This window comes from Chaetura pelagica, unplaced genomic scaffold, assembly GCF_000747805.2.
Source record: "Chaetura pelagica isolate M959 unplaced genomic scaffold, ChaPel_1.0 scaffold662, whole genome shotgun sequence".
Taxonomy (NCBI): Eukaryota; Metazoa; Chordata; class Aves; order Apodiformes; family Apodidae; genus Chaetura; species Chaetura pelagica.
In genome coordinates, this window is record NW_009952266.1 from 65,790 (window position 1) to 81,451 (window position 15,662).

The 15,662-nt window shown below is 45.2% G+C and overlaps 1 protein-coding gene across 1 annotated transcript in view; it reads left to right on the forward strand.

Annotated features, from left to right (window-relative positions):
- The window catches only part of PCDHAC2 (protocadherin alpha subfamily C, 2), a gene marked incomplete at its 5' end in the record, with an annotated part of 54,764 nt that overhangs the window by 10,698 nt on the left and 28,404 nt on the right, over positions 1-15,662 (forward strand). Inside the window, one exon of the mRNA XM_010007751.1 lies at positions 2,130-2,224. Within this exon, the coding sequence (XP_010006053.1) occupies positions 2,130-2,224 (95 nt within the window). The remainder of the gene's footprint in view (positions 1-2,129; positions 2,225-15,662) is intronic.

Genomic DNA, 15,662 nt, shown 5'->3' on the forward strand with positions numbered 1-15,662 from the left:
AGCCATTCCCAAGGGGAGTTCTGTCTTTGCCCTCTGGGGGAAGGACAAAGCTGGCTCTGAGGAAGGGGATCTGTACAGTGAGGTGGAAGCACAGGAGTTTTGCTGCTCCCACTTCCCATCTCCACGTGTTACAGACCCAGTGTGACTGCATCTCCTGCTGTGATGGCACCACTATAGGCTGTGCTTTTTTGTGTTTGCCTCCTGTCTTTTTGTACATTGGTTGTCAAGGTGTAACTGCTCCAGTAATTGAATTATTTAATTGTGGTGACAGCCTCTTGGTTTGCTTTTAGGCTCCCTGTAATGACCTCTGCTGATGTTCCAATAGACTCTCTGCAGCATTGATGCATTTTCTTGTTGCCACAAAAGTAATAATGCTGCTCCTGCAGTTGGGCTTTCAGCCACATGGTACAGTCAAGATGATTGACACACTTTTAAGGATATTTTAAAGATACGAGACAGATTTTCAAAGAAGGAATAGTCAGGCTCTGTCCAAATCTCCTTAAACACCTCAAAGTCCTCTGCCTAACACCACAAGCAGCCTCTGCTATTATCTGTTACTCAGTACCTGAAAAAAAAATAGAATTTGGTTGGTTTTGTAGAATTTAAATAAAATAATGTCTTTGCTCCTCTTTGCTGAGCAGATTAGATGACTGGTTTTGAATTCAGGTGTAATCTGACAGGACTGATACTTTATAGGTTTAGATGCACTACAACATGCAGGATGGTATGTTTTTCCCAAAATTGCTGGTGCAATGGGACTGTAGTAACCCACCACCTTTGATCTATTATCCACAGGGCTGAACAACCTTCATAAGGTTGAAGTCCAAAGCTCAGATTCAAACTGCCCATCCCTGAGACTGTGCTCAGGTGGCTGAGGACACAGTGTGTCTCTCCAGCTGAGCCTACATCTCAGGGATCAGAAGGCAAGGAAGAGCCAGCTTGATTCTGTGGCCTGTTGGGCAAACTGGTTTCTTTCTTTTATGTTCCTGCTGTTGTTTATTTTTTTTTAATCCCTGACTGTTTACTGTAAAGTGAATAAACTGGCTGGAGAGCAGGAAGCAGGAATTCTTCTGCCAACCCGAGCATTTACCAGTCCTCAGAGTCAGGTTGCTCTTGTGTATTCCTAGTGTGATCCTGTGAATCCACATTCCCTTCTATACAGAGCTCAAGGTATTGCCTGGAATGATGAATGAAAGGTCAGAGGTCATCTAGAGCAATTTACCCCCCCAGGCAGGGGAGCTAATGAAGCCTTTCTGGGACATTGTGTGTGTTCCTCTGTTCTCTCACATCACCAGCCCCAGTCCTTACCTGAAATCTCCCTGTATAACCTGCCCAGCTGATGATATTAATAAAATTCTAATTTTGAATGAAAATGGTGGAAATTTGGTATCCATAGGACCCTTGACACCTGTCATTTGGTTGACACTGCTCATTAAGTTTAACTGGGAGTGTGGAAGGCAGCTGAGAAGCAGATGAGCAAAGAGCAGGGTTCACAGTCACAGAATCGAGTTTCTCTAGGGAATTGCACACAAACACATCCCTAGTTTTGCACTAAACCTTCCATCTGAGGTGCTGACTGATACCCACGTTGGTGCTTTCAAGGCCAAGTGCTCACAGTGTGACACTGCACAGTTTGTTGGGTTAGCTCCTGCATTGGAGAACATGGATTTCTCTCTCTGAATTGCTCATGGGGTTGCATGGATTTCTCTCTCTGAATTGCTCATGGGGACCATGTAGCAACCCAGGATGGTGGGACCTGGTAAAGTAGCAAAATGACAGAGCTCAGAACTCATTCCAACAGCTTTCTATAGTTTGCTTTCATGCTAGTACATCAAAACAGCCAGGGAGGTGTTTAACCTCCTTGTTAGTGACTTCCAGGTATGCAAAATGCCCTGCAGATCATTGTTTTATAAATTATGCTACAACTGTGTTTTAGTAAATGATCAAAGATAACTTTTTTAGGTCCAAATAGCTACATCTCCAGCAGAACTTGTCACCATCACACAATAAATATTACAGGAGTAGTTGCACAGCAACAAACAGTTATGACTTTTGAAGAGCAGCAAGAAAGGGATGTTTTAAAGCCCAGGGCAGAAAGGAGCTGTGTTATCTAACTGTGATCTGTGCCCATGCAGTGCTGTGCACGTGGAGGAGGCAGGAGTCCTACGTGGAGGACCAGGAGGACCTGATCAGCAGTGGCCAACAGTCTCCAGTGCTACCACAGGTAAGGCTGTGACAATCGTGTGAGGAACTCGTGTTAACTGAGGTGGATTCCTAATGCTTCCATTGTAGTTTTCCTTCTGGTTGGTGTCTCTGAGGGAAGTTCTTGTAAATGAGTCTAAATAGAGGGAAATAAGAAAGCAGAAAATGCATCTTTTTCTTTGCTCAGTCTCAGATGAGCACTGGAGATTAAGAGCCCTCAGTGCCAGTTTTAATCCTGCCGGGGGGGGGGAGGGTTATTGGTTGGTGTAATGAAAGGACTTCAGTCCTGATGTGTGTGTTCATATTCAAGATGCCTATGGCTCTGGAGGTGGTTGGCCCTCCATTTCAGAAGAACAATGAAACTGGAGTAAGAGCTTACCAGTTCACCCTTTGTTATTTTTACAAACCTAGTAAGTGTCTTTGAGTCTTTCTCTTAATTTTCTGTGGTGAAATCATACCTATTTTTTATTATGATTTTTTTTGCTGGCTGTTTTCACTCACTGTGACACAGCCATGGAGATGAAACTGTTATTTACTTGACAAAATAAATGCCCAAAAATACATGTTGGAATGTAGCTTTATTTACTCAGGGTGACTGCTGACTTCACAACAGTCAATAGAATTGACAAAAGGTCCTCAGAGAGTTAAGAAAAAAAATTACCTGTATATTTTGCAGTGGAGGCAAAAAAATATTATCACTTTTTATGTTGGAGCAGGAATAATAGAGAGAGGTAATAATAAAGGAGCAGCCAGTCCCTGGTGTGACTACTGGTTCCAGTCATGTCCAAACTAAGCTGTCAACTTAGTGTGACCCTAGGAGGACCCTGTGAGCCCTGAATGACAGGTCTGGGTCCTCCAGGAATGCAAATGAGGAGTGACACTCACATCACAGAGGCAGGTCAAAGGCCATGAAGTGAGGTCTCCAGCAGAGATGATGTGAGATCTGCTTTTTTCAATCCTTTTTCTTTTTTAGCTACAAAACTTTTCCTTGGTTTAAATGGGAATATTAGGGGGATAAAGGGCTGAGGAGCAACTTCAGGATTTGCAGTCACAGAGACAATGTATCCAGGAGTTAGTGCTGCCCAGCAAAACCCACACTGGTGTTGCAGAAGGCTTTTCTGCAGAAACTGATTTGGAAATTAATATAATATATAATGGGCCCCTGGGCTCTAATTATCTGGAGTTTGTGTGCTCATCCTTCTGTTGCAGACTTTGCAGGAAGACACAGCTTGGGCAGGTTAGGAAGGGCACACAATTGTTGAGCTTGTGTTTGAAAATGTCACCACGTGAACACTCTGACCTTTCCAAGGGCTTCCCTCAGGCTTCAGCTTCACTCATTGTCCCTGACTGAGCTCTTCGTGTCTTACCATGTACCCACTTCAGTATGGATGCAAATATTCAGCTGTTTGCTTGCTGATAATGCAGATTTCTCAGTACCTGAATGTAAATGAAAAGCTAGGATGGTCCTGTCTTCTGAGGAGGTCCATTGGCACTTGGGTCCATGAGCTGGGTTTCACTCTCTGGACTCCCTTCTGTCCTTCTTTTTGCATCTCATCATTTTAGACTGGCTTTGGGAAGCTGAACATGTCTTTGGTTGAGGAGCAGCACTAACCCTTGACTCCTAATGCCCTTTCCCTCCAGGACCCTGCAATGAGGCACCTGTGCAGGGAGTGCAGCCCTGTTGCCCACACTGCTCTGCCTGTGGGTGGCTCTGGGGGGTGGACAAAACTAAGACACAGTGAGAGGAGAAGCTGGCAGGAGGCCCTGGAGAGGTGACAGTCAGGGCCAAGGCTGTTGGATCATTGAACATTGTAGATCATTGTTTCTCTGTGGTTCTTATTTCTGGGTCATGTGTTCAAACAGGTTGTGAGAAATACCTGCAGCAACAGGAATTATTTTCTAGCATAAAGGACAACAGGATTAATTAAAGTTGTGTTAGGGAATATCCATGCTAGTTACAGCTGCCTTTAAATCTGTATTTTGTGGATCAGGTTCCTTATAAATGGATTTTATTTCCTGCATGATGAAGACACATTCAGTTTGTCTTTGTCTACTCCTAAGGGATTAGTGATCCTGACATAACATTAATTAGCTGGGTTTTGGTGGGTTTCAGGGAATGTTCCTCTGCACTTCTTGTCAGCAAAAGCTACAGGTATTTCTGGTCCTTAATAGCAAACTGGCAATTCAGAGGCAAATGACAGGATCCCAGACTGGTTTGGGTTGGAGGGACCTTAAAGCTCATCCAGTCCCAACCCCCTTGCATGGGCAGGGACACCTCCCAACAGCCCAGGCTGCTCCAAGCCCCATCCAACCTGCCCTTCAACACTGCCAGGGATGGGGCAGCCACAGCTTCCCTGGGCAGAAATCTCAGTTAGGATTAATGATTGTGTGAAGTAGCTTAATCATGCACCACATTTCCAGCAATTTCCTACCACTGTTTTTAGAATCCAACCCACAGATACCTCTTGCAGTCCTTCTTTCTTTTTTCTCATTTAGGTTCAAGACCTGCAATATTTTCCATCAGGTTGACACACCCAAGTGATGCTTTGCAGAAGAGATGAAACTCATTATGGTCAGTTGCAGTTGATTGAGTTAACAAATACATTTGCTCCTGACCTATCATTTACATATGCATGGAATGCACCTGGGTCCAGATAAGCTATTTATTATCTCTGTTATCATCAGGATATTGTGGCAGCTGCAGGTCTCCACTTCTGATTACTAAAAACCACTTCCAAGCCCATTCTGTGCACACGTTCTCCACGCAGTTGTTTTACTCAATTGATTAATCCCAATCAGTTTGTCACTAAACCATTCATTTAATTGAACAATCCACAAAAGCCACGGGTAAGGTGCTCCACAGAGCCAGATTCAGAGAGTTAATCAATGGGAGCATTCAAAGATGATGTCATAGGAGCACTTTAAGAAGGATGAACAAGTCAAATGTTCAATCAGTAGATCCTTAATTCCTAATGCATAGCAGGAGTCCACCATCACATGGGGCTTCAGGAAATACATGCTGCCCAAGCAAAACCTGGTCTACATTTGGCTGTAGACATTCCTGTTGAATAGAGCTCTTGGAGCAAGTCCAGAGGAGGCCATGAAGATGATCAGAGGGCTGGAGCAGCTCTGCTCTGGAGCCAGGCTGGGAGAGTTGGGGTGTTCAGCCTGGAGAAGAGAAAGCTCCAGGGAGACCTTAGAGCAGCTTCCAGTGCCTGAAGGGGCTCCAGGAAAGCTGGGGAGGGGCTTGGGACAAGGCAGGGAGTGGGAGGGCAAGGGGAATGGTTTCAAGCTGAAAAAGGGCAGATGAAGATTAGACACGAGGAGGAAATTCTTTGCTGTGTGGGTAGTGAGAGCCTGGCCCAGGTTGCCCAGAGAAGCTGTGGCTGCCCCATCCCTGGGGGTGTTGAAGGGCAGGTTGGATGGGGCTTGGAGCAGCCTGGGCTGGTGGGAGGTGTCCCTGCCCATGCAGGGGGTTGGAACTGGATGATTTTGAATGTCCCTTCCAACCCAAACCAGTCTGTGATTCTATGATTCAGACAAACCTGTAAACAAAAGAGGAAAGGACCTGGTGGGAAAATCTACGTCTCAAATTTGGAAGCACGTAGGCAAAGTCTGTGGCTGCAGTCCTGGCATCCCCCAAGTCCTTGGCAGGCAGCACCCTCACTTCAAGGAGGCTGGGATTTCAGCATCCAGCCTTCCAGATATGCACAAGGAACAGAATGAAGGTTGCAAAGGCAGATGCAATCCTAAACCAGGCTGATTTTATGCATCTCATTTTGCAGTGGTAACGTTCTTCTAAGCATAGCTGTCATTTTTTTTCCTTTTCCCCGGTAATTAACTGGAAGGTGCTGGCCTTTTTTAAGGGGTGGGGTTTTTTTTTAAGTGCTTTTATGAAAAAGGCTATTTTTTTGTTTGTTTGTGAGAATCTACTGAGCTCAACATGGGCAGTTCTCCATGCCTGACATTCATGGTGCATATGTTTATCCCTTCAGCCAGCCAAGGAAACAGCAGTAGAAATATTGGCTGCTATTCCTTAAGAGAAACAAGCAGGAGAGGCAGGGAAATGGCAGGGGAACATTATAACCAGGAAATCCAAAGATCACCTCTAGGTCTGGAGAGGTCTGGATGTGCTCTATGTGTGTATATATATATTTTATATATGTGTGTGTGTATGTTTGTATATGTAGAAAATATGCCTACAAAATAGTGTCCCATCACCCCAATTCTGACTCTTTCAACATTTTTCCTCAGAAGTTTGTGTCTGTCAGAGCTTTATTCAGCTTTTTTTTCTGCTCTTCCTTACCTCCTGCCTAACTGTGACCTCTTTATCTATGGTGGGACATTCCATGCCCATAAACTCTCAGGCTGGTTTTAGGTTGGGAACTGCAGTTGCTCTGGAATAGATTCATGTTGTTCTGGGAAGATGGCTCCTGCTGCAATCAGCTGGAATGTAGAGGATGCCCATTGGTGGGTTGTGGCATAAGGAATGAATGCCAGAATTTCAATGAGAAGCAAGTGTAAATATGGCAAATAATTCAAATTATCATAGAATCATGGAGTGGTTTGGGCTGGAAGGGACGTTCAAGATCATCTAGATCCAACCCCCTGCATGGGCAGGAACACCTCCCACCAGCCCAGGCTGCTCCAAGCCCCATCCAACCTGCCCTTCAACACTGCCAGGGATGGGGCAGCCACAGCTTCCCTGGGCAACCTGGGCCAGGCTCTCACCACCCTCACACCAAAGAATTTCCTCCTCATGTCTAATCTAAATCTTCCCTCTTCTAGTTTAAATAAATTCCACTTTGTCCTCTTGCTGTCCTGCTCCCCAGCTTTCCTGGAGCCCTTCAGGCACTGGAAGGTGCTCTAAGGTCTCCCTGGAGCCTTCTCTTCTCCAGGCTGAACAACCTACTCTCCCAGCCTGGCTCCAGAGCAGAGTTGCTCCAGCTCTTGGGCCATCTTCATGGCCTCCTCTGGATTCTCTCTCAAACAGCTTCATGTCCTTATGCTGAGATGTCCTTCTTATGTTATTTTCTGCAAGGGAATGTTGGTCTTTTCAGTACATTTTTTAATGGTGGTTTGGGATAGAGTTTTGGGAATGAGACGTAAGGAAATTAGGAAAGCTGCAAGGAAAATGGAATTGCTTGCATGAGTTTTAACAAAATTGTCCAAGAATGCTTTGACAGGAGAAGGGATCATTACCATGTTCTAGTGTAGTTGTGCCATACACAGCTCTATGTTTCACAGACCAATCTGTATGTCAGGCAAATAAGTGCTGCTTGAATAAGAACTTTCTGCCAGAGGCACTTCCTTCCAGCAGAAAAATATGAGAAGGGCCCCAGTAAGAGATGGGACTTTAGTGTGAGCAGGAGAGATCTGAGCAGAGACATCTAAGGATGTGAGAGGGTCAGCAGTAAAAATCTTGGAGTCTGGGAATTTTGGAATCTTCCCTTAGAAGGGAATAATTGGAAAGGGATCCTGGAAGGTCTACAGGAGGCAGAGAGCATTGGGAATGGTATGGGGTGGGGTCTGCAGTGACTGCTGAGCTGTGGGTCACTGGGAAGAAGATTGACACACTGAGGTTGTGATGGGGGCAGAAAGGCACACTGAAGTTAGTTGTTCATTTCATGGAGAAATCATCTGATCTCTCTGTGTCTTTGAGTCCGTTTAACATCAGCTCAGAGGGAGTAAATGCACTTTTTTTTTTTTTGACTCTCACTGTTGCAGCAGATGCTGTTCTGGAGATTCAGCAGGTGTCACACTCCAGTAAAAGCTCTCAGGGGCCACAATGGTGTCCCAAGGGTCCTGGCTTCTGAAGTATTTTTTTTTAAATTAGATTTAAAGAGAGCCTAAGAAAATAACTGGCTGCTCTAAGACCTGAGATACAACATATTTAATTCCCTGGAGGTGTTCAAGGCCAGGATGAGGCTTGTGCAGCCTGGTCTGGTGGGAGGTTCCCTGCTCATAGCAGAGAGGTTGGAACCTGATGATCTTTGAGGTCCCTTCCAGCCTTCACCATTCTGTGGTTCTATGATATAGCTTTGCATTGTGGTTGTGAATAGAGAACAATTTCTCCTTAAATATCAGTGAGTTTCTATCCATCTTCTTCAAATGACCTTCTGTATCTACAGAAAAAGAGGCAAATTGAGGCTCATCAAAGCAGTCACTGCAAGAATGTGCAGGGGCCAAAAGTGCTACTGCTTTGAGACATTTAAAGGTTAATTTGCAAATAACAGCACAGAACAGCAGCTCATTGATTTGAGCCATAAAAGATAATAACTAATTACAATATAATAACCTGGGATACAAAAGTGGGATCTTGGTTTGTTTCAGGATGTTGCTGCTCTTTCAAATGGAAGAAGGAGCTAGAAAATGCTGCTGAGGATACAGATACATCTGTATCCTCTATACGTCTTCTCATTAATAACCGATTTTAAATGATATTTCAGAATTCAGACTTTCAAAACCAGAAATACCTGCATATCAGAATACTAGCTCTAAGAACCACTGTGATAGTGTGTAATATTTTTAAAGGAGAAAATTGAGAAAATTCAGGGACAGCCAAGTTATTAATGTTTCTTGTCTTCAAATCAGTGATTTAATAAATCTCCAAAATGAAGGTCATAAAGAGTTTAACCTGTTTACCCAGTTCCTAAGCCTACATAGTAAAGTTACCATAGAGATTTGGTTGACAGCCCCTTGCAATCATAGGAAAAAAATAATCTCCCTAAAGAATACTAGAATATATATTTAAGGCTGCAGTATTTCTACCAGCTCTGTGGAGTCTGGAGAGGGAAACCAGGACAGCTTTCTTATGTAGGTGCAGAGCAACAGTGCTGTGCTGAAACAGAAACCATCTGCTAGGGTCACAGAAGGCTAAATCCCTTTCTTTTGTCTCTGTCTTTGCTTTGATCTTGATCATTGAATTTTCAAGTTATTTTGGTGTGATGCACAGTCCTCAGTTTTGCCCCTTCTCCCAGTAGTTACTCCCAGGATACTCCCTGGATACTTCCTGCTCCTCAGCTTTCACTTCTGTTCCTCCATTTTCACATCTTGTTCCCTAGCTGGTTTGCCAAGTCTGCACCTCTCTCTGCCCTGTTTCTCTTCAAAACTTGTTTATTCTTTTCCTCTACCAACTCTGGTCTCTTCCTGTTCATCTGTCCATTTTCTCTGTATTGTTATTCCAGGGATGTTGAAATGTAGATCACTGGCTTGGCCACCCATCATTGACAAGTGGCTGAACATGAACCAGCAGTGTGCCCAGGTGGCCAAGAAAGCCAATGGCATCCTGGCCTGTATTAGAAATGGTGTGACCAGCAGAAGCAGAGTGGTGATTGTCCCCCTGTACATACCACACAGAAACTGCAGTCATGACTTGGCTATTGTTAAATTTACTTTCTATTCGTTTGGTATTTTCCTCTTAGCTCCAAGACCCCCAGAACCAACCTGAAATAGCATTTGTGATCTTTATCTTGGGGTCCATTCTTTTTCAGTGGAGTGCACCAAGTAAATTAGATTACATGGATGAGGGGGTTAATGGTGTGTGATACCTTAGTCCTTGAAGACTCTAAAAGGGAACTTTCAGAATTTGAAAAAAGGTTCATGCTGCAAACTTCAAAGTTGTGTGGTCTATTGGTCTTGATATATTTGTCTAGGGCTTTGTTTTTGTTTTGACTACCAAAAAGACTGATTTTGAACAGTTTATGTCTTTGCATACTGTGGAGAATTCTTGATTCCACCTGCTGGAAACTGGTGAGAGGACTGAACCTTTCTTGTCAGCCCCAGGCAACGCAGAATGAATTTGTGCATTGAGCCATTTAGTCAAATCCCTGTGGTTGTCCCTGGCTGGAGCAGTGTGTTGAATTTGCAAAAGTGGAGATGTCCATGTCCAGCTTCTCATCTCCACGTGGGGTTCCTGTAGGATCAATAGCTCCAGCTGAGATACTGATTCCTGCAAAAATTCTAAATCTGGAATCACAGAGTCACAGAATATTTGGGGTTGGAAGGGACCTCCAAAGATCATCAAGTCTAACCCCCCTGCTGGAGCAGGAGAGAAAAACCACACACAACTAGGGCAGATCAAAAAGGCATCCAGACAGGTCTTGAAATCAAGTCTCCAGATCAGGAGACTCCACCATCTCCCTGGGCAGCCTGTCCCAGGGCTCTGTCATCCTCACAGGAAAGAAGTTCTTCCTCATGTTGAGGTGGAACTTCCTGGGCTCGAATTTGAGTCCAATGCTCCTTGTCCTGGAATAAAAAAAGAGTAACAGGAATAAAAGGCTGGTGTTCTGTGACTGAGGAATATGAAGCAAATGTTTCCAAACTGCTAAGGAGTGATAAAGTAGATTTCACACAAACTGTTTATCTGGCTATAATTTCTACATTTACGTGCTGGGAGAAAGTTTAATGAGAATAACTCCTTGTCTACTTAATTCATGCTTTCTATAATAATCTCTTTTCTTCAACAAATTGAAGTTACAGTTGCACCTAAAATAATTTCTCATTTGATAACTGTTAATAACTCTTGAAGAACAAAGTAGCATCTTGTGGAAAGTACCTGCTTTCCACCTTTATTCTGTCAGTAATGGCCAATAGTTTAACTCCTTTGAATCAAACTCCTAAAATTCCAGCTAGTTTATTTGGTTTCACCCCCTACTTAGCCCCCCATCTTTGGGCCTTAGGGTTAGTCATGCCCCAAATGATGCCGTAACTGAGCAACAAAAGGGGGGGAGGGGTAACACTTTTTACCAAAAAACCAGATTTGCCAGATGATGTGATTGGTTCCCAGACATCTGGAGGAAAATAATGTTGGAAATACAATCTGTTTTTCAAACCTAAGGCACTTTTTCACTTGCCCATTGCTCTAGGCATGTGCTGCTTGGTAACAACACCAGGGAGCTTGTCTTTCCTCTTGGTAATATTCTGTAGCAATGCAGGAAACATGGGGTTTGATTCCTGTCCTTATTATTTGCTCAGCCATTTCAAGTAATAAATAGAAAAATCCCTCACTTGCAGCTGCACTACTTTGGGTTGTGATCTTGTCAGAATTTATAAGCTAAACAAGTTTTTATCTGGTCAGTACTTGGGGGAATTGATGGTAATCAAATTGTTTCCACATGAGCTTACAGCTGCTTTATTTTCTCCCTGTTGTGTCTCCCTTTTGTGTGTGGTTTGGGATTGTTTTTTCTTTCTCTACTGCTGTGGGCTTGATCCTGTTGGTTTTTTAGAGTTTTTTTAGATTTTTAAATTGTATTTATGAAGTAAGTGTTCGAACAACCCATCGTGTCCATGATCCCAGAGGAATTTCCAGCCTGTTACCTCCTGCAACGTGCAATTCAAGATGGAAAGTAGGTTGATAAAATAAGGAAGTATTTAAGCAATTCTATGCAATTTTGACCTGAAATGCATTTATGTTGGAAGGAATGAAAAGAGGAGAAGAGGCTGAGGGAGACCAGAGCACTGTGTGATGTTACACCCTCCCCTAATGGATGTTTGCCTCTTGTGCTGCACTTTGCTGTACACGAGGGTCATGAATGTATTTTTAATGTATTTATTTTTGTACCTGGGTGTTGCTGCAGCCTCTGTTGTGGACGTTGCAGTGGCAGGGCCTCTCAGGGCAGCTGGCACCACACACAGCCCATACAAATGACAAAAGACAAGCCTTGCCTGAAGGAACTCACCACTAACTTGAGCAGGGGAGAGTCTGGGAGCACCAGGCCAAGGAGCTGATCCTCATCCTGTTTCGAAAAGGGTAAAAACAAGAGGCAGAAAAGTGACATTTCTCTTGTTGCAGAGGGCTCTGTTTGGACTTTAGGGGCTGGGGCAGCACCAACCTGGCCCCAAACACTCTCACTGTAGGGGGATGAGAAAAGAATAAGAGCTGGGTCAGCCTGGTTTGGTGTGTCCTGCCCTGCTCCTCCCCAGCCTGCCCAGCCCGTCGGGCCAGGCCTTCCTGAGCACTGTCAGAACTGCCTCAGCCTTCGTGTTACCCTTCATGTTACTTCATGTCAGACCTTCAGCAGCTCACCAGCCCTGCTGCAAAGGGAGGCTCCTGCACCAACACAGCAAGGACATGGAGCTGTTGGAGCAAGTCCAGAGGAGGCCACGGAGATGATCCAAGGGCTGGAGCAGCTCTGCTCTGGAAACAGGCTGGGAGAGTTGGGGTGTTCAGCCTGGAGAAGAGAAGGCTCCAGGGAGACCTTAGAGCAGCTTCCAGTGCCTGAAGGGGCTCCAGGAAAGCTGGGGAGGGAGTTTTGACAAGGGCAGGGAGTGATAGGTTGAGGGGGGATGGCCTTAAATTAGATCGTGGTAAATTTAGACATCAGGAAGAAGTTCTTTGCAGTGAGAGTGGTGAGACACTGGCCCAGGTTTCCCAGAGAGGTGGTGGAGGCCCCATCCCTGGAGACATTCAACGTCAGGCTTGATGGGGCTCTGAGCAACCTGATCTTGTTAAAAAAGTCCCTGTGCTCAGGGACCCCCAGCAAAGGGGCTGGACTAGATGACCTTGTATGGTCCTTTCTAGCCCAATGCATTCTCTGCCTGAAAAGAGGTAGTAGTGAGGTGGGGTTTGGTCTCTTCTTCCTAGTAACTAGTAGCAGGACAAGAGTAAATGGCTTCAAGTTACACCAAGGGAGGTTGGTGATTGGATATTAGAAGAAAATTCTCACTGAAAGGGTGATTAAACACGGGCAAAGCTGCCAAGTTTGATGGTTGAATCCCCATCCGTGGAGGTGTTTAGAAGCTGTGTAGATGTGGTGCTGAGTGACATGGTTTAACAGTGGACTTGGTAGAGTTGGGTTAATGGTTGGACTCGATGATCTTAAGTCTTTTCCAACCAGAACAATTCTGTTAATTCCCTTGTCTGTTGGTTCTCTCTTTGCACCCCTTTGCTCTGTTGGCTGTCTCCTTGCTTTGGGGGGACTGCCAGCTCAGAACTGGGCTGCAGAAAGCAGAGGAATCATCCCTGCAATGCTGCTAGTTTTTCCAGTGCCCATTCGGGCTGTTTATGTAGCCTAGACATAGAGATGCTGAATTTACTCTGAGATCTAAACTCTGAACTCATTTGGTCATTACTTGTGTGCACTCAGGGGGTGCAATGAAATGTGTAAATCAATAATAATGGCATGCAAAGCCCTCCCCTTCGTTATGGGGGTTTAATTCTCAGAAAATCAAGGCTCTGACTGTGGAGGGAATGAATCTGAGTGCAGCTTCTCCACTTGTCTTGTATAATTACAGTCACCCACCCCTAAAAGCAGCCCCTCTTAGCAGACACACAGCTAGCAAGATAAATGGGATGATTCAGAATCAAAAAATCCCAAACACAAACCCTTTTTGGTCTGGTAGTGTTTTCTGTGTGCTTATAGACTCATAGAATCATTAAGTTTGGAAGGGACCTTAGAGATCATCCAGCTCCAACCCCCCTGCCATGAGCAGGAACCACCAGCCCAGGCCACACAAACCTCATCCAACCTGGCCTTAAAAACCTCCAGGGATGGGGCATCAACAACCTCTGCAGGCAACCCATCCCAGTTCCTCACCACCCTTGTAGTGAAGAATTTCTTCCTAATACCTAGTTTATTCCTAATATCTCTTATGCAGAGATAAACAGGCTGCTGGTTCTACTTGCACAGGCAGGGCAGGGTCAGAGAAGGCAGAGGGACTTGGTGCAGGCTGCAGGACCTCGTGCAGAGCCCACAGGCAGTGCTGGGGTCAGGCTGACCAGAGCAACATGGTTAAAACCAGCAGTTCCTCCCACAGGAAACTCTCTCCAAGAGGCTGCAGCCAGAACAGAATTCCTTGATAGTGCTTTGAACATGATTAAATTAAATTGCTTAGATTTTTATTGAGTTTGTTAGTAGGAACAGAGCAAGGGCTTCATTCTCATTGGTAGTGGCCCTGTTCTGGCTCCTGTGACTTGGGGTTTTTTTTTGTTGTTTTTTTGGCTGTAAAGGAGCTGCTGAACAAGCCTTTCAGATTTGTTGACCAACAAGCAAGTCCTGTGCTGCTGGATTCTCAGGCTCTCTTGGGGGGGTGGAGGTGGGTGTGCTTTGCTGTCACACAGAGTGCAGTGGGGTTGGAGGGGCTGCAGAGGGAATTCAAGCTCTATGTAGAGGGCAAATCTCAGGGGTGTGGTGGGGAGGCACACACCAGCCAGGCTGCTGCCTGGGCTGGGAGTGGCACTGATTAAATACCTAATTGTGCAGCTAATCTCCTTAGGCTCACTGAGGCAGTCACTGGCAGGAGGGTCCCCTGCCCTTTCCTCTCTGTGTTTGTCCCTGGGTTAGTAAAGCCAGCTGAGGGATTTTGCCTTAGGTTATACCTTCCTATCCTGTAATCACACCTCCTTGGCCTTGTGCCTGGTCCTGTGGATTGCTTGTTCTAGCTTGATTATTCAAACCCTGAAAGAAAACCAAGCACCAAAACTAGTTACTTCCAAGTAGCCAACTCTGGTCTTTGGGTAATTTCAGCATGGTTTTCACATTGACCTTTTTAATACATTAGGAGGCACTTATAAATCAGGAAACCAAGAGCAGAGCTCAAAAACAGTTCAGGAAAGTCCTGAGCCTTCTTTAGTTCCCTTGATTTAGTTTTCTGGTCTTTTTCTTGCACATAATCACTTGAATATGGTAGCTGAGCTTTAAGGATGTTGTAAGGCTTAGAATAAAAGCAGAGGGGATTTAACAAAAGCAGTGAGTGAAAAATGCCAGTCTGTCTTAAAAATACTATAATACTAAAAGGTGCACAATGGAACAGTTCCCCCCCCAGCTTTCCTTCAAACTCTGCCTGCAGACCTTACAAACACTGCTTTTTAAGACACAAAATCCAAATTGGGTTTTTCATTTCAACATGAAAATGTTTTTATTTCAACCATGTGCCCTTGAGGCCAAGAAGGCCAGTGGTATCTTGGGGTGCATCAAGAGGGGTGTCTCCAGCAGAGGTTCTCCTCCCCCTCTACTGACCCTGGTGAGACCTCACTTGGAGTGTTGTGTCCAGTTCTGGGCTCCCCAGTTCCAGAGGGACAGGGATGTACTGGAGAGAGTCCAAGGGAGGCTACGAGGATGATGAAGGGACTGGAACACCTGCCTGATGAAGAAAGGCTGAGAGACCTGGGGCTGTTCAGTCTGGAGAGGAGAAGACTGAGGGACGATCTAATTAATGTCTCTCAATACATGAGGGCATCAAGAAGGCAGGACAAGCTCTTGTCACTTGTGCCCTGGGACAGGACGAGGGGCAATGGATTCCAACTGGAGCCCAGGAAGTTCCACCTCAACATGAGGAAGAACTTCTTTGCTGTGAGGGTGCCAGAGCCCTGGGACAGGCTGCCCAGAGAGGTTGTGGAGTCTCCTTCTCTGGAGACTTTCCTACCCTGTCTGGATGCCTTTCTGAGTGACCTGCCCTAGTTTTGGTCCTGCTGTGGCAGGGGGGGGGGGGGGGGTGGACACTTGGAGGTGACACCCTCA